Genomic DNA, 25,074 nt, shown 5'->3' with positions numbered 1-25,074 from the left:
CAATAATCCTGATTATCATTCCTAAAATATTTAAATCAGCTCCTAATAGATAATCACCTAGTACTCATATTTACTCTATTTCTTTTCCAATTTTATTTTATTTTATTTTGTTTAACGCAATAAATATTCATTTAGTAAATCTGATATTCAAAAGAAATACAGGGACGAATAGAGTTAATAAGTAATGTTATTATATCATGAAGATAGTTTTTCACATTTGCTGGTTTTTCCCATTTTAAATACAGTCTACCAGTGAAATGAGGGGGGTTTCATTCGGTTTCAGTTCATTTTATTTGAAAAAAAAAATTGTTCAAATAAAAAAAATCAACTTTTTATAATCAGAATCCAAACTTTGGAAATCAAGAAAAATCAAAATCTCATCGAAATATCGAAAATTTAACATCAAAATCAAAGAACCAATTCAAACAATTACTGCAATTTTTATAAAATCTACTATCAAATCAAATTTTATAATTTAAATCTAATTCTCTTTCTCTCTCTCTCTCTCACACACACACCCACCCACAGTGAAGTGAACAAAACACACTGATATATACACTTTCCCTCTTCATTCGTTGATTCCTTTGCTTTGCTTCACTCTTTCTTTCTTCCGATCCGCGTTGCTGTTAATCCCAATTTTAACCTAATTCAGCCCCCTTCGTATATATAAACAACCATAAAATTGGGGATTAGTTTATTCTGTGCAGAGAATTGAAGGACAGAAAGGTAATACAATTCAAAAGCGCTCCATGAATTTCGGTTGGTTTATCTCTCATTCTCCTTAATGCCTTCCATTATCTTGTAATTCCGATTTTGAATCGCATTTATCCTTTTTCGGGGTCTCATTTTCGCCGCCTTGTTCTCTTTCTCGGATTATCCTTTTTTTTATTCCTCGCTGTTCATCGCTTGTCGTTCGATTGTGGTTGATGGATCATTGGCGTGCTTTGGTAAGGCCGCTTGATTGATGTCCGTGATTTGTGGTTCGGTTAATTAAATAAATTTTTGAATTGATTTTCGGAACATTTGATTCTTAAATAGCTTAATTTTGGTTACTGGTTAGATATTGTGTTTGGAGGCATGTGGCATGACAAAAGATTTGGTTTATGTATCAATGCATGGAATTGGGGAGAATCGTTTATCATGGGTGTGTGGCTTGTGATTGTGGATTGTGTTTGGATACAAGGAAGCATTTCCCTGTTACTTTGATGTGAAGCAAAGAAACTTTACTGCACCATGGGATAGTGATATATGTTTGTACAATACATAGTTATTAATATGAATTTATAGGAAGATCTGATGGTTGGTCAGGTATGCCGACTATAAGTTTATAAACTCTATCAGATTGTTGTTTGCGAAGTCTTTGTCCTGCTTGACATAGTTTTTATAAGTTCGAGATGGTCTTTATTTCCAATTGAAGCACTATGTAGTTCAATGGATGAAGTTGTGTGATAATATGGTGTACATAATGCAGTTGTGGTTGTCTGTCTATTTGAACGTGTGCATTATGTATCTGGCGATGAGCGAATTAATCGTCATGTAATATATTACAATTTGACTGACGAAGTTTTCCTCAGGCACCTCCTCCTAGTCACTTTGTACGCTTGGATAACAAGAGGGCTAAAAATAATCTTTATATGAGAAAGAGAACAAGGATGCGTAGGTGGCTGTGCTGCACTTGTCAAGTAGAGGAGGCCTATCATCCCGATGAAAATGAACACCTCAAGAGCCCGAGAGATAATGGTGATGGTAAGAGTGTTGTATCAGGATTACGTTTACCTGCATGTTAATTTGACTTTTGTGCTTTGCTTGAATCAGTGGAGGGAGAACTAGTTGTGGTTTTACTTCTCTCCACGTGCTTTGCTTAAAGCACTCATTTGAGTCATTTCCTTAAAAAACTATTTAATTCTCCCGGCAGTTGATTTTTCCTACTGTGGAGAATAGATCAGAGTACATGCAAACAAGCCGAGCACCTTTTGTTAAAGTTCTGCTATATAACATTGAAGACCTAATAACTAGTTTTAAGAGTCTTCTCTCTAGTTTGTAACTCTGGTTGTCATTTTTTATTGTTGATCTCTCATCCTTTTCTAAAATTCATTTTTACCTGTTTAGTATGTTGATCATAATCTTTTACTATGATGTTAGCCATGTTGTTGATTTTTAGTTGTCACGATTCCATATTTGAAATAATGCAACAATTTAAGTTGGAAACATTCAGATTGATACATCTGTGTTTTTTTTTCTCCTAACGTAATATTCATTCTTTGCTATGCTATAAAATCTATGTATTTATCAGAATTTTCTGTGGCTCCATTGAGATTCATATCATAGTTAGGCGACATTTTCTGTCTCTATTCTGTATTTTTGTGGAAACTAGGGCATCAAAGAAGCTCAAAGGTATCTGCTCCCGTGAAACCTGAAGTTCAGAAGGAAGTACCTTCTATCGAGGTACCTTCACTCTCCCTTGAGGAACTGAAAGAGAAAACCGACAATTTTGGATCAAAGTCACTAATTGGCGAAGGATCGTATGGGAGAGTTTACTTCGCACAATTGAGTGATGGGAAAGATGTTGCTGTCAAGAAGCTTGATGTATCTTCTGAGCCTGATTCAAATGTTGAGTTCTTGACTCAGGTATACTTCATGGGTTTGATTGCTAGCTTTGTGGTTCCCCAAAATATGCAACTTTATTTTTCCATTATGTGTATTGACCAGTCAGGACATGACTGATTTCTGCATAGGTTTCGATGGTGTCAAGATTGAAGCATGATAATATTGTTGAATTGCTCGGCTACTGTGTTGATGGAAATCTTCGCGTCTTAGCTTATGAATTTGCCACTATGGGATCTCTTCACGACATTCTACATGGTATGTAGCTTGCTCTTGATTAATCTTTTTACTTGCTCTGGGAACTAAAATACTCTTTAATACAGGAAGGAAAGGGGTGCAAGGGGCACAACCTGGTCCAACACTCGACTGGATACACCGGGTTAGAATTGCTGTTGATGCTGCCAGGGGTTTGGAGCATTTGCATGAGAAGCTTCAGCCATCAATAATTCATAGAGATATCAGATCCAGCAATGTGCTTCTTTTTGAAGACTACAAGGCCAAGATTGCCGACTTTAATCTCTCAAACCAAGCTCCTGACATGGCTGCCCGACTTCATTCTACTCGAGTTCTGGGAACCTTTGGTTATCATGCTCCAGAGTAATGATCATATCATGGCTCTAAGCAAATTACTGAAACATGAATTTGAACCTTTGGTCATGCAACTATCTTCTAAGATTAAGTTTGGATATGTGTTTGCCAATGTTACTGACTTTGGTGAATAATTTATTGCGACCTGGGGGCTGGGACAATTAAGAGTTACTGAGAGGTCATAGGACTGTTTGGAGTGTATGTTGGTTTTTAACGTAGATCCTTGTAGTTGACTCTGCAAAACTTCTAAAAATTGGTTTGGTGAACTATTCATATTTTCTTTGTTTTCTTTGGTAGTGTATTGTAGTAGTAATTTTGAAAAACTCTGATGATATTAGCTTAGTTTTGTTTATATTTGTGACTGCAGGTACGCAATGACAGGACAATTGACACAGAAGAGCGATGTTTATAGCTTTGGGGTTGTTCTGCTTGAGCTTTTGACTGGAAGGAAGCCTGTTGATCATACCATGCCCCGTGGACAGCAGAGTCTTGTTACTTGGGTGAGGCTTTCACTATGCGTGTTCTCATAAATTCTGTTTTTTGTTTTTTTTTTGTTTTTGTTTTCGGGAATCCCCTTGTAGTCTGCACTTGCGGATCAATCATGAAATATCCATATTCGTCTTTCAGGCCACACCAAGATTGAGTGAGGACAAAGTGAAACAATGTGTTGACCCAAAACTCAAGGACTATCCGCCTAAACGGGTAGCCAAGGTCTCTCTCTCTCTCTCTCGCCTGTGTTTGTGTAAACTGAAAACGTGAAGCAATCTGAATATGCTGAGATATTGTTTTTCATCCAGTTGGCAGCTGTTGCAGCATTGTGTGTGCAGTACGAAGCAGAGTTCCGGCCGAATATGAGCATTGTTGTGAAGGCTCTGCAGCCCCTTCTGAGGTCGACTGTCCCTGCTCCTGAGACAAGTTGAATTGCGATGTTTGGATCAATTATGCAATACATGAGGTGCCGCCTATTTCTTCAGCCTTTGCTTCTCTGGGTTTGACATGTGTTCGGGTTTCTGTCGCGATTCGTTTTCTTTTGTTGGTAGTGATGTATTGTAAGTCATGACTGAGGATGTATGGGATTGACTACTTTGCTGCTTAGGCAAAAGATTTACGCCATAAACATGGAATACCCTTATTTTTTAAATCTTTTCAAATTGTTTGGATTGATTGTGAATGTGACAGTGGTCGTCTTTTATCTTTTTATGCCCAAATTTTGTCAGCATTGCAGCGGAAATGCAGAAGCTTCTATTTTTTGAGTATTTTGTGAGTATTCTTGACATTCTTGAACTAAATTCTTTATTTTAAAGGGGGGTTTGATTTTGGTTGCACTGTTTGAATTTTGATCTTCCTTTATAGAGGAAAAATGCATACTATGCATGAATGACAAATCACTGTAATTACTTTTAAAATTGGCAAAACAATTCATATACTTTGATTTTTTTGTTTCATTGGTTTCTTGCAGTCCAATTTTATTTATAAAAAAATAGTACGCTTTTTTTTTATTTTATAAATTCTTATTTAAATACACCAATGTCAACAAAGAACGAAAATAATATTAACACAAGGGTATTACAGGAAACTGGATTTTACAAGTATTATTTTATCACAAAACATAAATATAAAATAAATGTACAATGTATAAAGTAATGAGGTTTTAATCGATGCAAAATCCATTCTTAATACAAAAACACAGAACCAAGTATACAAATGTTATTTTTAGGTCATTGTTAGTTTATTTTTAGGCCATTATAGTAAGGATGACCTAAAATGGTCATAACATGACCTTAAATTCGAATTTTATAATATGACCTAAAATCGCTTTAAAATGACCTTCAATGTTTTTATTTAATTATTGACCATCAGATTGTCAAATCTCATTATGGTCAAGATTTGGTCTAGATTTTGTGTTGAGATCAATTTTTGTATTGATCATTTTCCTAGTATAATGCATTCAAAATGTACACCACTAAGAATTTTTTCCATACTTTTTTTTACGTAATCAAACAATTTTTTAGACATTTTTTTCCTCACAAAATTAAACATTTTTTTAAAATTTGTATCAATTAAATATGAGACATTTATTAGGGAAATGATTAAAAAATCATAAAATTGAATTACATTAATATTATTAGAGTGAACTTAAAAAAAATCTTCAGACAATGTTATTTGCATATTTCCGGTACCTAATAAAAAAATATATCACCAGAGGTATCTGGACAAACATTTAATTTCAATAGGGGTACTTTTGCACTAATTTTAGACATTTTTACCCTTTTTGTTCTTTTTAGTTTTAATGAATTTTTTAGTCTTTATGTTATATTTTTCTCTCATACATTCTCACTTTTTTCACATTTACTTTTTTTTTATTATTTATTTAATTTCTTATTCATCTATCGCATTCTCAATTTTATTTAATTTAACAATTAGTAGTATTTAATACCCACACCAAACAAAAGATAATAAGAACTTTAATTATATATATATATATATTAAAAATAAACTAAAATAAAAAGTATAAATATTTTTGTAAATGCGCGTTTTGACAAGATTTAGTATTACGCACATAGAAATATTTTTTCATTACTTTTAATAGTAAGTGTAAATACGAACATTATTCTTAAGATGTGTCATAAACAAATTAAAATTAAATTTGACTTGATGTACATTGAATACTTATTGTAAAAAAATAAATTGAAAATAAATGGAGAAATGAGGGAGGTGAATAAGATATTAATTAAATAATAAGAAAGAGAAGATAATGAAAAAAGAGATAGAAAGGATATAAGAGAGAAAAAAATAAACATAATAACTAAAATATTCCACAAAACTAAAAGGGATAAAAGGACAAAAAAGACTCAAAATAGTGCAAAAGTACCTCAAATAAAATAGTGCAAAAGTCATGAACTTTCCCAAAAATTTGGTATTTTCTCAAATTTTAAAAGTAGTGGGAAATGCCATGAATTTTGATAGATGGGGGGATTTCCCATTAAATGAATTTATCATCCAAGTTCATTCATTTTGGGAAATATGATTATAATTGTAGTTAGGATTCAAACGATAACGTTTTGCTATTTTTAAAACGCTGTATTTTGTCCTAATTACGGAGGTTATGCGTAGGACATTCCACGAGCCACATCACTTAAACTTGGCTGGAAAATTCATTTTATGGGAAATCCGCACATCTATGAAAGTTAATGGTATTTCCCACCACTTTATAAATTCGTGGAAAATATCAAATTTTTGGGAACGCTCATGATTTTTAAGGCTATTCTCCCCGAACTTTTAAAGTGGTTGAAATACCATGAACTTTGATAGATGTGCGAATTTCCAGTGAAATGAATTTTCCATCCAAGTTCATTGATTTTGGGAAATATGATTATAATTGTAGTTAGGATTCAAACATAACGTTTTGCTATTTTTAAAACGTTGTATTTTGTCCTAATTACGGAGGTTATGCATAGGACATTCCACGAGCCACATCACTTAAACTTGGCTGGAAAATTCATTTTATGGGAAATCCGCACATCTATGAAAGTTAATGGTATTTCCCACCACTTTATAAATTCGTGGAAAATATCAAATTTTTGGGAACGTTCATGATTTGTAAGGCTATTCCCCCGAACTTTTAAAGTGGTGGAAATACCATAAACTTTGATAGATGTGCGAATTTCCAGTGAAATGAATTTTCCATCCAAGTTCATTGATTTTGGGAAATATGATTATAATTGTAGTTAGGATTCAAACATAACGTTTTGCTATTTTTAAAACGCTGCATTTTGTCCTATTTATGCCTAGGACATTTGGTGAGACATGTCACTTAAACTTGGCCGGAAAATTCATTTTATGGGAAATCAGCACATCTATGAAGGTTCATGGCTTGTAAATGAGTTGGTAAAAGTGCGATGCATATAACAGTGAACATCGTTATCATGAGTGAACTGTTAACGGTACATATCGATTTGTTTCCATAGCTGAATTGCTATTGGTAAATATTAATGAATCACGGCAGCAGCTAGTTTTAGTAAGATGCCACAAATCCAGATGATAATGAGTTGTAACCCTCTCATCTCTATTATTAATGTCATTGTCCTTCTTCTAGTTTATTGAAAATCACCCAAAAAATGGCATTTGATCATCTGTGTCGTCGATTTTCACTTGCTGAACTCAAGTTAGCCACACGAGATTTGAGCGACGAGCGTGTGAAGGGAGAAGGGTAAAGTCTACAAAGGCTTCATTGATAATGAGTGAAGGGCTGTGGCCATAAAGCGGCGGCTGCAGGCGTCAAGTCAAGGGCAGAGGGAGTTTGCAGCGGAGATTGAAACACTAAGTAAGTGCGGACATGATAATCTAGTCTCTCTAATCGGGTACTGTGATGAACAGGGAGAAATGATTCTTGTTTACGACTACATGTCTAATGGATCGCTAAAATATTTGTGTTCCACAACTTCACTCATTGTGAGTCGTTTCTTTGGATCGTCATGCAAACATCCTTCAACAACCCCAACAAATGTCTTCAAGCAGTCTTCTCCCTTTAAATCCAAAGCTACAATCTGGTCTGCTTTTGCATTTCCGAGTATTTTCTTGAGCCCACATGCTCATCCCTTCTCTGAAAGTATTTTACTGTCAAGATTGAAGCATGACAATGTTGTTGAATTGCTCGGCTACTGTATCGATGACAATCTTCGCGTCTTGGTACTATGTAGTGTAGCTTGCTCTTGATTAATCTTTTTACTAAAAAGTAAAATCCTGTTTAATACAGGAAGGGAACGGCTTAGAATTGGAGTTGATGCTGCCAGGGGTTTGGAGTATTTGCATGACAAGGTTGAGCCATCGATAATTGATAAAGCATGAGGTTTGAGACGTATTTGGGTTCGTGTCGTGATTCGTTTTCGTTTATTGGTGGTGAGTGATATGGGAAAATTGACTACTTTGCTGCTAAAACATGGAACAGCCTTAATTTTATTAATTTCCAAATATCTTATGAAAACAACTTTTGTATTTATTATTCATGAGATAACTATACAGGAAGGACACAAGTAAAATTAGTCACAAAGGGAATAAAACAATCACACAACATGTTTTTCACTTTTAAAAATGCTTTAAGGATTTATTATCATTTTTATTCACATAGTAAACGGCAGCCACATACATGTATTAGAAAGAAGCTAGCATATTCGCCAGATGTTGATTATGGTCACTACATCAGCCTACTCACATACATTTCTTATCCGAAAAAAGCAAAAGTATCGACGAATTCAATCTCCAAATTGCTCGAGACTCAAACGAAATAAGTTAATCTGCTTGAAGGAGCTCTATCAAGGCAAAAATTCCCAGGCTCCAGCAGTTGCTGCAGACCTAAAAAAACCTGTGTGTACCTGAGAATGGTGTTAATCAGATTTACATAGCCCCCTCACAATTATACTAGTGCACAAAAAAAGTTCTAACAACTAAAATCCAATAAATTTGGAATCTTTATCATGCCATAGCCTTGCAACATTGATGGAATACGTCCCTTCCCCAACCTATCGAATGCAAACCAAGCCCATATGCAGTGTACTTTTCACGGAGAATAGGAAGTGCGATATATAAATAAAAAGGTGAAGCCGTGAAGGTGATGCGTACTAGGAGAAATCAACTTAAAAGCGAAGAGATAAATAAAGAGTAAAAGGAGTTCATCAAAAGATTTGTGAAGTATCTTTGAGAGATTGAGAATTATCTTACATTGTGGTAGTCCTGTTCCGAACTGTGTATGCATTACTTTGGCACTAACCTGCGCAAGAATACCAATAAGTATGGGCTCAGATTAGACAAACTTTTACCGCAGAATGAAAATTCAAGATTCATACATGTCAAATAGTAAGAATGGTGACAAAATCCATGATGAAAGTAAGATACATAAGTGAATTTGTATGCAGTTAAGAAGTTCCCCATGATAGTCAATAAGCTTCAAATATCATGCAACAAGTCAAGGTTGTGAAAATTAAATTCGAGAATGACATACCAGACCCAGTGCTTCCACGACACCTTGATCAATATTGTCACCGCAAACAGAAATAAAGGAGTTCAACAAATGTTCTCTTTGGTCTATGTTTAAGGACTTGTCAAGGCTTCGAGCTACCATTTCCATCTCAGGCTGCCACAACAAATAGAAGGAATATCATACCTATCAGCTCTTTGGATACTCAACCAACAAAATTGAAGTTTTTATGACATCTTAGCGGGAAGAGTGTTTTACTTGTTTGATATATCTCCACCGACTTAGGGTTAAAACAAGCGACAGATATACGTACCGAGTTCTCCTCAGGAGGGAAGATCCGGTGAATAAGACATACTTTGAATAGCTCGACTAGTGCTTCAGAATGTTTATTTTGGACTTCTAGTGCCTGAAATAGAGTACAAAATTCATAATCGAACCTCTCAATAGTTGGACAAAAAAAATACTAAAGCCGATTTTAGTTTCCAACACAAGTATAGCTGGAGAAAAACAAAGGCAGTTTTCAATCTATTCATATCTTCCAATATAATTTCCTATGTGCATAGTTGACTCAATCTATTCAAAATTCTTATCATATAATACATCCAGGCACTGTCAACACAAGTGTACACTCCGACACATCACAAGTGTACAAATGTGTATACAGTAAGATAGAATTGACTATACCAAGAAAATGACATGAGAAAATGTCGATTGTATACGACATGCTTTTAAAGATTTCTTATCAAAGGTTGAACATGATATTGAAGTGAGATGATTTGAAAGTAATTTATTGGACTGGTGTTAGGTCTTGATGAAATTTCATAGTTACCTAGAAGCATGAATACTCTCAATGAAGAACTAACTAATGACTTGAAATCATTTCAGATGCCACAGTGACAAACCATTAATATATTACTCCATATTATAGTTCTCTTTAACAACTAGCGGATGGATTATGTAAAAATTGGAATTAATTATATTAAAAAGTACTGTTTCGATTTTTCTGAAAGTATGAGTCTTTGTTATAGTGAACTATAGATAAAAAGATTGGTTAATCTACAAACAAAAAAAAAATAACACACCCAAGCCTGTAGGATTTTTGACCGTGTGCGTGCAGCAACAGCTGCAGATACCATTCTTGCAGCATGATAACTATCAAGCCCAAGGTTATTAGAAAATCCAGCTATGAACTCACGCACACCCTCACCGTTAATCTCAATTGAGGAGGATAAATCCGGTACGCTACAGGAAATTAAATCAAGTTACTAATATGTGAAATAAAATGAACTTTTCAGATGGATAATCTTGATTTGGAAGGGAAAAAAGCACAAAAACAACTATAATGAGATGGTGGTGAAAGTTGTGTCTCATGTACCTTGCACAGTAGTCCAAAACAAAATTAACTGACACACGGTAAAGTGAATTGCGTGCATTTTCAGTGCTAATGAATGCCCTGACTCCATATGTCTTGCATAAGTGACGTAGCTGTTGCAGATGACAAGTGAAAAGTGAAAAAAACCACTTCAGTATACATGCACTACAGTTGCTGCATAGTACTCCCTCCGTTCAGCGGTAGTTGAGTCATTTCATTTTCTGCACTCATTTTAGAAAAATGATAGGAGTAATAAATAATTAAAGTGTAGAAAAAGTAAAGTAAAAGAGAGAATAATGTAGATGAGACTCTTATCTACCTTATTCTGTCACTTCCTTTACTCTCTCTCCATTTTAACTATTTATTATCGTTTTTTCAAAACGAGTGCAGAAAATGAAATGACTCAACTACCGCGAAACGGAGGGAGTATTATATTTCACACAATTCTGGTACTTTTCTTATTTCGTTAATTTTGAAAGCTCTAGATACTGATCTAAGTATAGAGCCAAGACTATTATTCTACTCTCCAAGTAGTCGTGTGCAGTTTTTACTTTGGCACAGTCCTAAAAGTGAGTAAAGGCCAGGTTCAACAGATGAACACATTCATAGTTTCAGCCATCTTTAACTTTTTGAGGCATAATGAAGTAAATTTGCTCTTAATGCCACTATATACCTAAAAATATTCGCAATCAAGTAGTGCCACGAATGGAAAAATCTAGCAAATCCAAGCAAAACTATAAATAAAAGATCTATTGTTCTTACATAAATAAGCTTCCAAGTATTTATGGATAGAAGCGAAAAACACAAAAAGTACTATATTTAAACTCATTGGTAGGAAATTACTGACCTGTACTATCTCATTTGTTGAAATGTCCTCCCCATTCATTTTTCGATCCATGATTACTGGATATTGAATAAAGAAAATAAATGAGAAGATTTTACGAAGGAAATAAGCGCAACTATATGAAAAAGTTCTAATTAACCTCTCCACCATAAGTAGAGAGCCTAACTTAAAAATCTATTTAAGTTTGCATAATCCATTGTTCATGGAGCTGAAGCATGAAACAAATGAGTTAAAAAGAGTAAAGCCTAATCTGCATTTTAATTCCCAAAACAGCATCTTTTACTCTACGTCTTAGCAAGGGTTCAAAGGAGAAAGATTTCTATTTTTTGGCGGGGCAGGCCGCAAAGGCTCATTTAGTAGACATCGAGCAAGCAGCAAGCACCTACTTACTCCAAAGTCCCAACTAAAGGAAAAGCCCAACGACACGTTTTTTAGGGGTAAAAACATACAATGATGCAGCTGGTTAAGTAATGAGTATGGAGGGAGGCCTATCCCACCCCATATAATAATTTGCTTGTGACAAGACGACATTTTTATAATTACACAGCTCTTTCACATGAAACTACCTAACTTATCATAGCAACTAGCAGACAGTACAAGAGCATTCAAATGTTGAGTTAAGTTCAGGCATGACTCTCTCTTGCAAATGCACTTGAAGTGCTCTTGCAACACAACACATTTTCCTTTTGGTTGGCGCATCACATTTCTACTCCAATCTCAGAATTCTCAATTCCAAAAGGCTAGTTTTAATGTCTTCACAAACAAAACCGAATTTCCACTTCAGCACTGTCTCAATCCCAACATATGAAAGTGCCTTCTTTACTAATTCAATATATACACTATTAGTTTTATCATTTTGACACCAAAGGCCCGAGTCTAAACATTAAAGATTAACAAAAAATATACAAAGATATTTCTTTCTCACGAGGCTAAGCCAACCATAAGAAGTTATATAAGGAAACAAAAAGAAAACACAAACAAGAACCAACCTTGAATCAATTGGTTAGCTAATCTCTGGTATTCATCCTTATTTTCGACTTCAACGGGACCTTGACTCACAACCTTGAGCCACCACTGAGGCAATTCCTCCTTCTTCCTCCTACTCAACGCATTATTCCTTCCATTTCTTCTACTCTGGTCATAATAATCCCCATTTTCCGAGCTCAACGGCGTCGCAGACGGCCGCCTCGTCGGCCAACTATCCTCCCTCTTCCCAACCACCACTTCCTTCCCGCCCAGACTCCTATCCCTCTTGTAAATCAGCACTTCGCCGCCACTCTCCCGCATTCTAAACAAACTCCCGAAAACAATCACAAGCACCAAACCGGAAACAAACAGCGCAGAGAAAAACTCAACGGTCGACCTCCTGCACGAAATCACGACCGCTCCGGTGCTGGCGTCGACGGCGACGGTAGTCCTGAGGTCATCCAGAGCTTCGCGGCCGAGGTCGACGAACTCGCGGAGCTTCGTATCGAGCTTTTGGAGGGCGGTGGAAGGGGATTTTAGGTTTATCTGGAGAGTGTCGTCGGAGAGCTTGAAGATGGCTGGCTGATGCGCAGGCGTCGTCGACAGATGATTGGGGGAATACTTGAGGAGACGGCGGCGGTGGTGGCGCCGGGCGGCGGATGTGACGGCGGCGCGGCGGAAACGGTGGCAGTCGGAGAAACTGAGGTACATCATCAGTGGCTGAAGAGAGAGAGAGAGTAAAAGCAGCTCATTACGTTTCATAGTGAGAGAAACTCAGCGGCCCTACGCCTATTTAATTTTATTATAAATTAAAATTAAGGCAATTAATAATTTAGGTGTCCAATCCATCTCCAAATTGAGGCAAACAAAAAGATGATCGCATCATTACTTTAGCCCTAATTTCTCGGTGGGAAGCTCACTGATTCCATTTTAACTTCCCCAATACCCACCGTTCCTAAATCCTCTCTCTCTAGGGTTTTGTTAGCTGAACCTCTGCGCATCGTTCATGGAGTCCGAGGACGATATGCACGATGCCAATGAAGTGGCGTCGGTGGAGGAGGACGACAACTACTACAGCGGCGGGGAGGACGACCACGACATGGACGAAGCTGGGGAGGACGAAGACTACGGCTATGACTACGCCGATGAAAAGGACGACGACGACGCTGCTGATTACGACTTCATCGCCAACTCGGATGACGGCGATGACGCACTCGTCAGTCGGTCGCAGGTACTTAATGCTCGTGAAGCGGCGCTTTTTACCTTGCTGTTGTCTGATTGGTTTACTCAGCTGGTGCAATTTACGGCCGAGGAGCTAATTTGACTCAATTGCTTGATTTAGTGTGATTTAAGCTGGGGGCGATTGTGTGCATGTACATTACAGATATGCAAGGTGGAATTTTTAAGTGTACAGTTATCATTGTTTTCCTGCAGATGTAGGACCGGGGTTTACTGCTTCCTTTGATCAGATCAGATGCTGATTTTAGCTGTTGTGTTCTAGAAATTAGATTTATCATTTTAGAAATAATAAGTTAAGACCAAACTTTGAGTTAATTGATATTTAATGAGGTCCAAGTCCAACTAAGTGTTAAGATTTTATGATAAAAAAAAACTCAGCGTTATTGGAATTAGGGTATTTCAAAAAGTGATTGTTAGAGAATTTTCTGATTCTGTAACTAAGAATTTTGAATGGAAGTTATGCGCTTATTTAGTTAGCTTTATATTAATGTCACTCCTGCCTCCATCCTGAGAAACTCACTGTTGTATGTGTTACAGAAGAACTATACTATCTTAAAAGAAGAAGATATACAACGACGCCAATTCGAAGATATTACCAAAATATCAACTGTTCTTTCTATTCCACGGGAAGCAGCATGCATACTATTGAGGCGCTATAACTGGTAACTCGTTGTACTTTTGCTTTTTAAAACCAAGTAATTATTTTGGCCAAAATCAAGTTTTGTTAGATTTCCTTTTACTTACTTGGGCCTCGAGTAACTCATTCTTGTTCTTCAAGAAAATCGAGGTATCTGGTATGTAGTAATTGTTTGAATTCCTTAAAAATCCTATTAAATTGGAGAATGGGTGTTTTTTTTGTCAGTAATATATGATCTGATTGTATAATTTCAGTTTTTCCATCTACAAATTTTTTAACGTGATTGTTTCCAGGAGTGTGAATAACGTGCATGAAGAATGGTTTGCTGATGAAGAAAATGTTCGCAGAGCAGTTGGCATATTGGAGAAACCAGTCGTGAAGTCTCCAAATTACAAAGAAGTAAGTTCAATTTAAGATGACTCCAAACTATTTATTTTCCTTTCAGAATTTTGTTTCCATCATCTTCATGTGCTTATCTTACTTTGTAAGTTTGTATCCTAGTAGGTGTCTTGCGGGATCTGTTTCGAGAGCTACTCTATTGGCAAACTACAAACTCTTGCATGCTCTCACCTTTTTTGTGACACGTGCTGGAAAGGTTTGTCTATCGGTCTTTAACTGACTTATTCTTGTAGATACATTAAAAAACGAAAGCTTTATCCATATCCGCTGCTTCCATGAATGCCCTTTATTGGATTAGTTCTAAAGAATTTTCCTAAAGCTGAAACAAACATTTCATAAAAAAACATTTTCCATGACACTTCTTTGTAGATCTAAATTTGGAAGGGGTATTGGGTTCAATGGAATGCTTTAAGTGGTTTTGTGGAGGGGAACCATGGTTTCATAAAAAACGTGATTCTTGTGAACTCTAGCTAGTATTCATCAGAATTTCCATGACCACTGAAACGGGCATATTTGATTTATCGTCTCTAATGGGAATGATGCAATCTCTGTTATTTTTTTAAAAAGTTTATCCCTGCAATGTGTCTCTTTGAGATTTGCATGCGTGAGTGCTAAAAAGTCATAACTGATCTATTACCTGCCTGTACTTTTAGCTTACATAAGCACTTCCATCAATGATGGTCCTGGATGCTTGGTGCTGAGGTGTCCTGATCCATCCTGTGGTGCTGCTGTTGGCCAAGATATGATTGATAAGTTAGGTTCCCATGAGGATAAAGAGAAGTACCGCCGCTATCTTCTTAGATCTTATGTTGAGGACAGCCGTAAGGTAGACAAATCACCTCCTGATCTTTTCATATCTTTGACTGAATTATGTATGAATCTTTAGAGTTACTAGGTTTATACTTTTAGATACTAAGTAAAAAAGAATGTGTGGCTTATTGAGAATTAACCGTATAAGGCATCATTTTGCAAACTGTATAAATCACAGAATCAGCTTCATCTTGACCACATGCTTATTATGCCTTGCCCAGTTCTCCTCATTCAGTGAGAACTCTATTTTGAAGGTAATTTTTTCTCTTATCTTTCCTTACAGATTAAGTGGTGCCCTGCTCCTGGTTGCGATTCAGCCGTGGAATATGTTGTTGGTAGTGGAAGCTATGATGTCACTTGCAGTTGTTCATATAGCTTCTGTTGGAATGTGAGTTGGGGTTTGCTATGTATTTTACCATCTTAATTTTCTTCATGGGGATTACTCAAGTTAAGTATTATGCACTGGTGCTATGATCAGTGTGCAGAAGAAGCTCATCGGCCAGTAGACTGTGAAACTGTGGCAAAGTGGGTTTTGAAAAACAGTGCAGAATCCGAGAACATGAACTGGTATACTACTACTGGAATGATTTGGCAAAACTAACATCATATGTGTCTGTTCATATATATTTTCTCGCTATGAGTGTACTTATAGAGTGTTTATTTCACAAATGCTGTATGTTTGAAATGAAAAAGTAAACAAGTGGTACTTCGCATCATTATATGCTGTTTATCTCTAGTATTTTTATTTCAAAATATCTTCTATTTGCAGTATCGGTTCTCTTGAGCCATTTCAAATAAAGTTTTGCGAATTATGTCTTCTTAGCCATCTAGGTAACATAATAATTTTAGATGATAATTGATATAACGTCAAGTCAGATTATGATACTGAGGGATTGTACATTTCTCTATCAGTTAAAAAATCAGATTATATCTTCCTTACATACTAGATAGTACAATTTTCATGTCCCCTGCCTGGTGTTGCTATGTGGTAATTTTTACAATTTATATGGCGTATGAATTTGCATACTCATTAATTTTTGCTTGCAAGATAGTATATACTTCTTGGTACTGTTCTTGGTCTTGTAGTATGTTGAGTGCATGGCATTTCTCATGCTGATTTTGTCATTTTTAGGATTTTGGCCAACTCCAAGCCCTGTCCCAAGTGCAAGCGGCCGATTGAAAAGAACCAAGGCTGCATGCACATGACTTGCACTCCGCCATGCAAGTTTGAGTTTTGCTGGTATGCTTTTATACTGTTCTGCATTTATACCAAATTTTTCATGAAACACATATTTCCCTTTTTGTGCCTGTGCTATGGCTTAATTTATTATCTGTTCCATTCAAATCCCTTAATGTAATTACATCGATTGCCAAGAACTACCAAACACTGACATTTATACTTTTTCAGGTTGTGTCTTGGTCAATGGTCGGACCATGGTGAGAGAACTGGAGGCTTCTACGCATGCAACCGTTATGAAGCAGCAAAGCAAGAGGGAGTGGTATGCAATACATGGATTTATGTTGCTAGCATCTTCTTTACATATCATTTGTTATGTTCTTCTGCATTAAATCTGATTGCTTTCTTGTAATTGAAATGTGAATTGGTTCAGTATGACGAATCGGAAAGGAGGAGGGAGATGGCCAAGAACTCCTTGGAAAGATACACTCATTATTATGAGCGATGGGCATCCAACCAATCGGTATGCTTACTCGACTCCTAGTTATCTCGTTAAGGACGTTGTTCTATAATGTAATTGTCGACATTTAGTCATTAGCCTCGATTTGATGGTTAGTCTGTGCATGTTTTTTGGTTAGCATGAAAATCCAGCTGATAGAAAGCTTTTCAATAGACCAAGCACTTGAAATAATGAAAGTGCTCAGAAAGTCAACATCTAACTACTTAGCTTAGTGACTTAGTCTTAAATTATGATTGTCTAGAAAAGCTATTTATCCTATCACCATGAAGAAAATTGGCAGAAATGGTTACTGTGATCATATGAGAGAGCCATTGTAACTGTGGGGTGTTACCATTGTAGTGGTTCAATTCCATATGTGGTCAATTTTGTGTAAAGAAATACATTCTCCATTCAGTAACACATCCCTACTATGAAATCTTCTTTGTGATTTTTCTTGGAGTATCTCCCTGACTCGTATTTCTGCAATGGACTCAATATGAATGGTGATAGAAGTTTAGTACTCCCTCTGACCCACCTCAAGTGAGGCACTCCTTTTGGGCACTGGAATTTAGGAAGTGTTGTTTAGTGGTTAAATAAAGAGAGAATAAAGCAGTAGAGAGAGAAAAGTAAGAGAGATAAACAAGTGTAGATTTTGGCCAGAATAGGAAATGCATCATTTTAGTTGCGACATCCCAAAAAATACGAATCACTTGGGGTGGGACAGAGACAGTATTTCTTTTAACTAGTAGACAGTTTCTAATTTTTTCATTGTACTTAACCTAAAGATTGTCGTAAGTTCTTGAATCTATTTTGTCATTCCATCATCATCACAAAAGGCTGTTCTTGAATCTATTTTGTCATTCCATCATCATCACAATAAGCTTACATGTTTTTTATTCTTGAGTTCAATTTTTCCCTATTTCTGCATAACACACAACTTTAACCAAATTCAATGCAGTCAAGGCAAAAAGCAATGGCAGATCTGCATCAAATGCAAAGTGTACATGTAAGGATATCTTACCTCTATTAGGCTTTGTCTTTGAATGATAATGGATGAATATTGTGTTTCTTTATCTGTCTCCATTATATTTGTTTAGAAAGATAAGTCATTCACGATCTGCTACAAAAATGTGATATTGGATATCTGTCTCCATTATATTTGTTTATACATGTTGCTAGGTATCTTTAAGATCAGCTCCTCAATCTCCCCTATGACCAGTGAATCAGTGACCACCTTACATAGGAAGTTTTGAGAGTGTTTTGCATCTTAAGAGTTCTTATCTGGCCCCTGTATTGCTTTATAATATTTTTTTTCATATTCTTTATTTAAAATTTGTCACCCCTGCAATTTGGTGTTTATAATGTGCATTCTTTTTCCCCTCCAGCTTGAGAAGCTTAGTGAAGTTCAATGCCAGCCTGAGTCACAATTGAAGTTCATAATTGAAGCTTGGCAACAGGTAGGCTCTGTACAAGTATAGTTTGCTTTTCTTGTGAACAGATAGTCCTTACTTTCGTTCTATATTTCCTGGAAAGTGTTGGATCTGACTGCTTTCTATGAAAGCATTATATTTGCTTTTTGATGTCTATTCAGTATATGTCTTAGCTTGAGCTTTGAACAATTGTGCAGATAGTTGAATGCAGGAAGGTTCTTAAATGGACTTATGCATATGGATTCTATCTACCTGAGGCTGAACATACAAAAAAACAGTTCTTTGAGTATTTGCAAGGTATTATTACGTCCTCTTGTAATCTGATCGAGCATTCTGAATGAGATCCTATAATCCTGGGTCATTCTGTGCTTTTAATGTGGCCATTCAAATATTTATAATTCTAGGTGAGGCGGAAGCTGGTCTGGAGAGGCTTCATCAGTGTGCAGAGAAAGAGCTAATGAATTACCTGAATTCTGAGGGGCCATCAAAGGATTTTAATGACTTCCGCACCAAACTTGCTGGCCTGACAAGGTAGTTTATGGTTTGCATACAGAAAGAAGTATGAGACTATTTATGTTTTAAAACACAGCAGTGGCGTTGTCTGATATTTTTGTGTGTGTCTGATATTGAACTTTTATTGCCCGAGTCGATACCTTTGTTGCTTAATCTTTCTAGTTTCTAGTACTAGATTATTGGGCAGGAGATACATGAGTTCACCTCTATAATAGTTGCTTTTGTCCTGATTAGCTAGTTTTAGTAAACATTTGTCAAGTTGCAAACTTTGATTCTTCTTTCATTTTCTAGAAGAAAATAGTTTATTCTCATCTCCAGTCATTGATCTTGTAGATGCCGAGTTGTCTACTTTAAGTTAAGACTTCAGATGGTATGGTTTGAACTAATTTAGATTAAAGTTTGTGGTCTCGTTGAGATCAAACTACTCTTAGACGAGTGATTTTTGATGATCTACCCACCTATTTTCTCAGTGCGATTATCTCTTTAATAGATCTATTCTATTGAAATTGTGTGTTACTGATGCATTGTTTGTCAGTAGAAGTTTTCGCATGCACATGTATATTTCGAACTAGGGAGGGACATGACTTTTTATTTGTCTTGTTACAGCGTGACTCGAAACTACTTTGAAAACCTGGTTAGAGCTCTGGAGAATGGGCTTTCAGACGTAGATTCACAGGCAGTGTGCAACAAGATGAGTTCAAAAACCGCAGCAGGGACTAGCAAGAGCAAAGGCGGAAGAGGGAAAGGATCTTCCAAGACGGGCACATCAGTCAGAAACGCAGATGATTTAGGAAGTTGGGCATGTGATAAGTGTACGTATATGAATGCTCGATCCGCAGTTGCATGCCATGTGTGTAACCACCGCCGTTGAGCTTATATATTCTGGAGGCACAAAACGGAAACCTCCTTAGTAGCCTGTTGTTTTGTTGTGAGATGCACTGGACGACGACGGTAGCACCAGTTGAGTGTTGGGTGTTGTTTTATCATCTATATTTTCTGTAAATAATCCTTGTATTATGGTAAAATGGAAGTTAGCTTGTGACTTGTTCACACAGGTACATTATTGATAGATAAAAGAAAAGAAAAAAAAAAGAAAATGTATCAGCAATATACTTCCATGCTGCATGATATTGTGCTTGTATCAGCAATAACAGATACATGTGCTACTTAATTCTCCCTTTCAATTACTCTATATTTTGAATTATACATAAGTTTACTGAAATTTTGTTGAGAAAGATCAGTACTAGTATTTTAAGTGTTCCAAATTTTAAGTTTAAAATTTGAAAATCGAATATATGCATTGAACCAGATTGGATTTTTAAATTCGATTCAAAATTTAGTTTGGATATCTCCATTTGTCACACATATTTTTGAAAGTATGAAGAAACCAATTACAATTACATAGTGCTATAACTATGGCATGCAAAATACCCAATTTTGTGATGTAAATAAAGAAAAAAAGAACCTAAAAATGGAAGTAGGGAAAGGGCATGGAGCAAAAGGCGGAAGAAGAAGACAATCTAACAAATTAGCAACAACTTTATCTACCTCTAACACTCCTCCTCTCATTTTTGTTCCCATGGGATTCTAAACAATACCAAAACTTCCTCTCACCAAAAAAGAAGAGGAAAAATACAAACCAAAACACACACACAAATTTATAATAAAATTCTACTTAAAAATCCCATGGGGCCATGCATGTCCATCCCAAGGCGCACCGTCCTCTTCAAGAGGCGGGACCAACGGCCCGGCCAGCCCCGGCCTCCGAAGCCGTCCGGGCCCCGCCCCCACCGCGTGTCGAGGCCGGTCACCGTGCTGGCGGACCCCACGGGGAGCAACATCTACAAGAGGTACCGCCTCGGGAAGGAGCTCGGGAGGGGGGAGTTCGGGGTGACGTACGAGTGCTTTGACGAGGCGACGGGCGAGAGGTTCGCGTGCAAGAAGATATCGAAGAGCAAGCTGCGGATGGACGTGGACGTGGAGGATGTGAGGAGGGAGGTGGAGATCATGAGGCACCTCCCCAAACACCCCAACATTGTGAGCTACAAGGAGGTTTATGAGGATAAGGAGGCAATATATTTGGTGATGGAGGTGTGTGGGGGTGGTGAGCTCTTTGATAGGATTGTTGCAAGGGGCCATTACACTGAGAGGGCTGCAGCTCAAGTCACCAAGACCATTCTTGAGGTTGTCAAGGTATGTATCATGCTACACAAATCACTCATTTTAATTAACTAAATTTATCGCAATTGTCTCATCTGTGTACAAAACGACTTTGTTTCGTTACCGTTATCTTTTCTTGAGATCATGAGTCTTGAGGTTGTCAATGTATGTATTATGCTACACAAATCACTCATTTTAATTACCGAGTTTGAATATGGATTATTAACTAAATTTAACGCAATTGTCTCATCGGCAGTGGCGTATCTAGGATATTTGATTCGGGGATGCGGAATACAGACCAATAATTATGTAACTCATTAAATTAAGATAAAGAAAGAGAAATGGAACATAAAGAAATAAATGAACCAAAACTTGAGAGTGGTAGGACTCAATCTTTGGCCTACCAAGTGAAAATGTTTTTGCTCTGCCACCTGATATCTTGCAATTTTCGTTAATTATACCTCAATACTAGTGTTAAGTACGAAGTTTTGGGGGTACAACTATCACCCCATGTATACGTCACTGCTCATCGGTATACAAAACGACTTTGTTTCGTTATCAGTATCTTTTATTTTGCTTTCTCTTCTTGTTTTTCGATAAAATGATATCGTTTTGTATACGGGTGATACATTAGAGAAATAGTATTAAAATTTGATGATTTAATATACTACTACCATTTTAAAAATCTTATGGAACTATTCAAATTCTTGTTGATTTGTTTGAAAACGACAAGTTCGGTCGTAATGTTTGAAAGTGATGAGTTAAATCTTGAAAAAATTATTTTTTTTTGCAAATGCTAATGCTCAAAACAAAGTAGTTTCATTAGAATAGTATTTTTTGTTTTTTTAGTTTAAAAAATAATATCATTTCATACGCACATAACACAATTGACAAAAAAATTCATGATTTAATATTTTGTTTTTAAATCTTGGGACTGGTGAGACTTTGATCAAACTTTGTAATTTTAACAATTCATTATTCAATTATATATGTTGCAGGTATGTCATGCTCATGGAGTAATCCACAGAGATCTTAAGCCTGAGAACTTTTTATACGCAAACTCTAGCGAAAATTCTCCATTGAAAGCCATTGATTTTGGCCTTTCCATTTTTTTCGAACCAGGTCAGTTTTTTTCTCTGTGAATATATTTTCTTGAATAATATTTTTTTCATAGTTAACAATATGACTTAATTAGGTCAAAGATTCACTGAGATAGTTGGGAGCCCATATTACATGGCACCGGAGGTGCTGAGGCGAAATTACGGAAACGAAGTCGATATTTGGAGTACCGGTGTTATTCTCTATATTCTTCTTTGCGGAGTTCCTCCTTTTTGGGCAGGTAATTATTCGGGTCTGTATGTTAATAAGTGTCTTATTTCACTTTTACATGATAAGTGAGTCTTGCGTTCGACTAACTTATTTCGCTCATATTTTATTACATCATCAATACTCCCTCATCATCAATTTAAAGTTTACTTTGACTCTGGGTGAGTTTTAGAAAATGTGAAGAAAATTTGGTCTTAGCTCTATAGATTGATTTTATAGTGAAATATGAAAGTAATGATTTAGTGGAAAGTGAGATTCGTTTACTAAAATTTGGTAAAGGTTTATGAGACTTTAAATCGTTGGCGTCCGTAAATGCAGAAACGGAAGAAGGAATAGCACAAGCAATTGTGTATGGACAGATCAATTTCAAGAGGGATCCATGGCCTAAAGTTAGTGAGGAAGCTAAACAACTTGTCAGAGGCATGCTCGATCCCACCCCTTTTAGTCGTCTCACCATCGACCAAGTCCTTCGTAAGTACCTTTTTACCCTTTCCGTGCATTCATTTATTCGAGACGAGATAGATTATACTCTCACTTTACGAAAAAATAATCTCTTTTTTTCATTTCGCTATAATTAATTTTTAGTTATCGATGTTAATTTTCTATCTCTGATTAGCTAGTAATGAGGTATTATTGATAACATATGATTGAGTGGTAGTATTATTTTATCAATCAAACCAAACACCGCTTTAATAGTTCAAGATTATTACATACATGTATTAATTATCTTGAATTAATGTTTAACTAATTGTTATTTAATTTGTTGATTATAGAACACCCATGGATACAAAATGCTGACAACGTTTCAAACGTTCCATTGGGCGACCAAGTGAGAACAAGAATAAAGCAGTTTTCTTTGATGAACAAATTCAAGAGGAGAGTTCTAAGAGTAAGTCAATTAAAACATACTTCCTCTTCCTTTGTTCCCTAAAAATAGAAATTTTTGAAATGGATTTTCGGTGTTATGTAAAATTGTAGGTGGTGGCCGATAATTTGCCCGAGGACCAAGTAGACGGAATCAAAGAAATGTTCCACATGATGGACACGGACAAAAACGGGCACCTAAATTTCCAAGAATTGAAAGACGGCTTGTTCATGATCGGGCAACCCGTGCCCGATCACGATGTGCAGATACTGCTAGATGCCGTAAGTATGGGTCAATTGACCCATCATTTTTCTTATGAATAAATTATTTTTTTCTACTTTTTTTCCTTCTTTCTTTTTCAAAAAAAATTGAAATGAATATTAATTGTGAATTAAATATAGGCCGATCTTGATGGAAATGGGATGCTAAGTTGTGAAGAGTTTGTGACATTGGCTGTGCACTTGAAAAGAATAAACAGTGAAGAACTTCTAAGAGAAGCATTTTTACATTTCGACAAAGATAGAAGTGGATACATTGAATTTGAGGAGTTGCAAGAATCTTTGTTGGACGATCATTTTGGCCCCGCCAACGAACAAGTCATTCATGACATTATTTACGATGCCGATCTCGACAAGGTACGATGATTCTGGTCATAATTTACGAGACATATTTTCATATACGAGAAATAACACAAACGAGTCCCTCATATAGTGATAATAGTCACTTAAAAATGAAATTTAGTCGAATTCTAATCCATTTTAATTTTCCTCGTTTGTGTACAAAATGACGTTTTTTGGTGTTGCTCAAAGCACGATGCTTCATTACATGTACTGATGAAATAAAATTCAACAGGATGGGCGGATTAGCTACTCGGAGTTTAAGGAGATGATGACGACCGGAATGGATTGGAAAATGGAATCACGACAATACTCTCGAGCTATGCTTAATGCTCTTAGCGTCAGATTATTTAACAAGGAAACCTCTATTTGCAATTAATTTCTTCTTTTTTCTTTCCCCATTTTTTCGCATCCAATATGCCAGTTAGTTGGTTTAATCCAAAACTTAATGTTGGATGCTTTTCTTCAATCTCTATTTTATTTTATTTTTTCTTTCTTTTTTTGGGATGAATAGAGAGTGAGTAATGTCCTAAATTAGATTATTTGATACATACATTTGGTGCTAAATCGGAGGTTATTATCACTATACTAATTGGAGATATTGATAATTGGAAAGTGATGTTTTTGTATTTTTATTTTGGTGTGAATGCACTTCATAAATGCGAATTTACAATTTCGATTTAGTGCAAATAACAAGAAACAGTTCGATCATGTCTCGCGAGAGCGTAACACTAGTTAAAAATAAAATCCAACTTCCAACACAAAAATAAAACAAGAAGGCCAAATAGTGTGTGTGAGTTGATCAAGTGGTACAGGGGTTAATAATGACCAAAGTCAAAGGTCTCGGGTTCATTTAACCATAAAAAAAGGGCACAACCATTTAAATTGAGCTCTTGGACTGAGAACTTTATAAGGCCCAATTAAATAATCCCAGCCCAAAATCATAACCCACGTCAATGTCATTTGTGTGTAACCTTTTTAATTTTTTTTATTTCGAATACCATCTCAAATATTTGGACCTTTATTATAGAATTACTAATTTAATTTTCCAATC

The 25,074-nt window shown here is 36.1% G+C and overlaps 4 protein-coding genes across 6 annotated transcripts; 3 read left to right on the top strand and 1 right to left on the bottom strand.

Annotated features, from left to right (window-relative positions):
* The first annotated feature begins 510 nt into the window (after nucleotides 1–510).
* Nucleotides 511–4,363, top strand: LOC121805090 (PTI1-like tyrosine-protein kinase 3). 3 transcript variants are annotated; one of them, XM_042204872.1, is made up of 8 exons: nucleotides 511–759; nucleotides 1,575–1,746; nucleotides 2,375–2,628; nucleotides 2,736–2,862; nucleotides 2,928–3,201; nucleotides 3,560–3,692; nucleotides 3,820–3,903; nucleotides 3,990–4,363. In XM_042204872.1, the coding sequence occupies exons 2-8, from the start codon at nucleotides 1,635–1,637 to the stop codon at nucleotides 4,110–4,112; spliced, it is 1,107 nt and encodes a 368-aa protein (XP_042060806.1). In that variant the 5' UTR covers nucleotides 511–759; nucleotides 1,575–1,634; the 3' UTR covers nucleotides 4,113–4,363. The 3 variants fall into 3 exon arrangements, with proteins under 3 accessions (XP_042060806.1, XP_042060805.1, XP_042060804.1); XM_042204871.1 differs by having other exon boundaries at nucleotides 512–726; XM_042204870.1 differs by lacking the exon at nucleotides 511–759 and adding an exon at nucleotides 834–947.
* Nucleotides 4,364–8,247: 3,884 nt separating this feature from the next.
* On the bottom strand, nucleotides 8,248–13,110 carry LOC121803624. The gene is made up of 8 exons (XM_042203255.1): nucleotides 12,372–13,110; nucleotides 11,386–11,441; nucleotides 10,542–10,651; nucleotides 10,249–10,408; nucleotides 9,480–9,572; nucleotides 9,191–9,322; nucleotides 8,911–8,959; nucleotides 8,248–8,564 (listed from the first exon to the last, which is right to left on the bottom strand). Exons 1-8 carry the CDS (start codon nucleotides 13,108–13,110, stop codon nucleotides 8,545–8,547), a joined length of 1,359 nt encoding a protein of 452 aa, XP_042059189.1. The 3' UTR covers nucleotides 8,248–8,544.
* Nucleotides 13,111–13,354: 244 nt separating this feature from the next.
* LOC121803623 (probable E3 ubiquitin-protein ligase ARI7) lies at nucleotides 13,355–20,256 on the top strand. Its single transcript, XM_042203254.1, has 15 exons — nucleotides 13,355–13,579; nucleotides 14,125–14,249; nucleotides 14,518–14,623; nucleotides 14,729–14,819; nucleotides 15,277–15,449; nucleotides 15,717–15,821; nucleotides 15,912–16,000; nucleotides 16,566–16,673; nucleotides 16,842–16,932; nucleotides 17,044–17,133; nucleotides 18,068–18,115; nucleotides 18,495–18,566; nucleotides 18,737–18,836; nucleotides 18,944–19,070; nucleotides 19,659–20,256. The coding sequence occupies exons 1-15, from the start codon at nucleotides 13,355–13,357 to the stop codon at nucleotides 19,921–19,923; spliced, it is 1,815 nt and encodes a 604-aa protein (XP_042059188.1). The 3' UTR covers nucleotides 19,924–20,256.
* Nucleotides 20,257–20,638: 382 nt separating this feature from the next.
* On the top strand, nucleotides 20,639–24,653 carry LOC121802542 (calcium-dependent protein kinase 24-like). The gene is made up of 8 exons (XM_042202227.1): nucleotides 20,639–21,245; nucleotides 22,211–22,334; nucleotides 22,408–22,551; nucleotides 22,857–23,009; nucleotides 23,312–23,427; nucleotides 23,517–23,684; nucleotides 23,805–24,038; nucleotides 24,256–24,653. Exons 1-8 carry the CDS (start codon nucleotides 20,739–20,741, stop codon nucleotides 24,397–24,399), a joined length of 1,590 nt encoding a protein of 529 aa, XP_042058161.1. The 5' UTR covers nucleotides 20,639–20,738; the 3' UTR covers nucleotides 24,400–24,653.
* The last annotated feature ends 421 nt before the right edge of the window (nucleotides 24,654–25,074 follow it).

This window comes from Salvia splendens, chromosome 5 (assembly GCF_004379255.2).
Source record: "Salvia splendens isolate huo1 chromosome 5, SspV2, whole genome shotgun sequence".
Lineage (NCBI taxonomy): Eukaryota > Viridiplantae > Streptophyta > Magnoliopsida > Lamiales > Lamiaceae > Salvia > Salvia splendens.
The sequence above is the reverse complement of the archived record's forward strand: the minus strand, read 5'-3'. Positions and strand labels throughout refer to the sequence as shown.

Coding starts and splice junctions, on each gene's coding strand:
- LOC121805090 (XM_042204870.1), top strand. CDS start 927: ATGGATCATTGGCGTGCTTTG. Junction 3,202..3,559: donor TTTGGTTATCATGCTCCAGA/GTAATGATCATA, acceptor TTGTGACTGCAG/GTACGCAATGACAGGACAAT. Junction 3,693..3,819: donor AGCAGAGTCTTGTTACTTGG/GTGAGGCTTTCA, acceptor TTCGTCTTTCAG/GCCACACCAAGATTGAGTGA.
- LOC121803624 (XM_042203255.1), bottom strand. CDS start 13,110: ATGAAACGTAATGAGCTGCTTTTACTCTCTCTCTCTCTTCAGCCACTG. Junction 10,652..11,385: donor CAACAAATGAGATAGTACAG/GTCAGTAATTTC, acceptor CATCTGCAACAG/CTACGTCACTTATGCAAGAC. Junction 10,409..10,541: donor GTTTTGGACTACTGTGCAAG/GTACATGAGACA, acceptor AATTTCCTGTAG/CGTACCGGATTTATCCTCCT.
- LOC121803623 (XM_042203254.1), top strand. CDS start 13,355: ATGGAGTCCGAGGACGATATGCACGATGCCAATGAAGTGGCGTCGGTG. Junction 15,450..15,716: donor ATGTTGAGGACAGCCGTAAG/GTAGACAAATCA, acceptor CTTTCCTTACAG/ATTAAGTGGTGCCCTGCTCC. Junction 17,134..18,067: donor GATGGGCATCCAACCAATCG/GTATGCTTACTC, acceptor AATTCAATGCAG/TCAAGGCAAAAAGCAATGGC.
- LOC121802542 (XM_042202227.1), top strand. CDS start 20,739: ATGGGGCCATGCATGTCCATCCCAAGGCGCACCGTCCTCTTCAAGAGG. Junction 22,335..22,407: donor TTCCATTTTTTTCGAACCAG/GTCAGTTTTTTT, acceptor TGACTTAATTAG/GTCAAAGATTCACTGAGATA. Junction 23,428..23,516: donor TCAAGAGGAGAGTTCTAAGA/GTAAGTCAATTA, acceptor GTAAAATTGTAG/GTGGTGGCCGATAATTTGCC.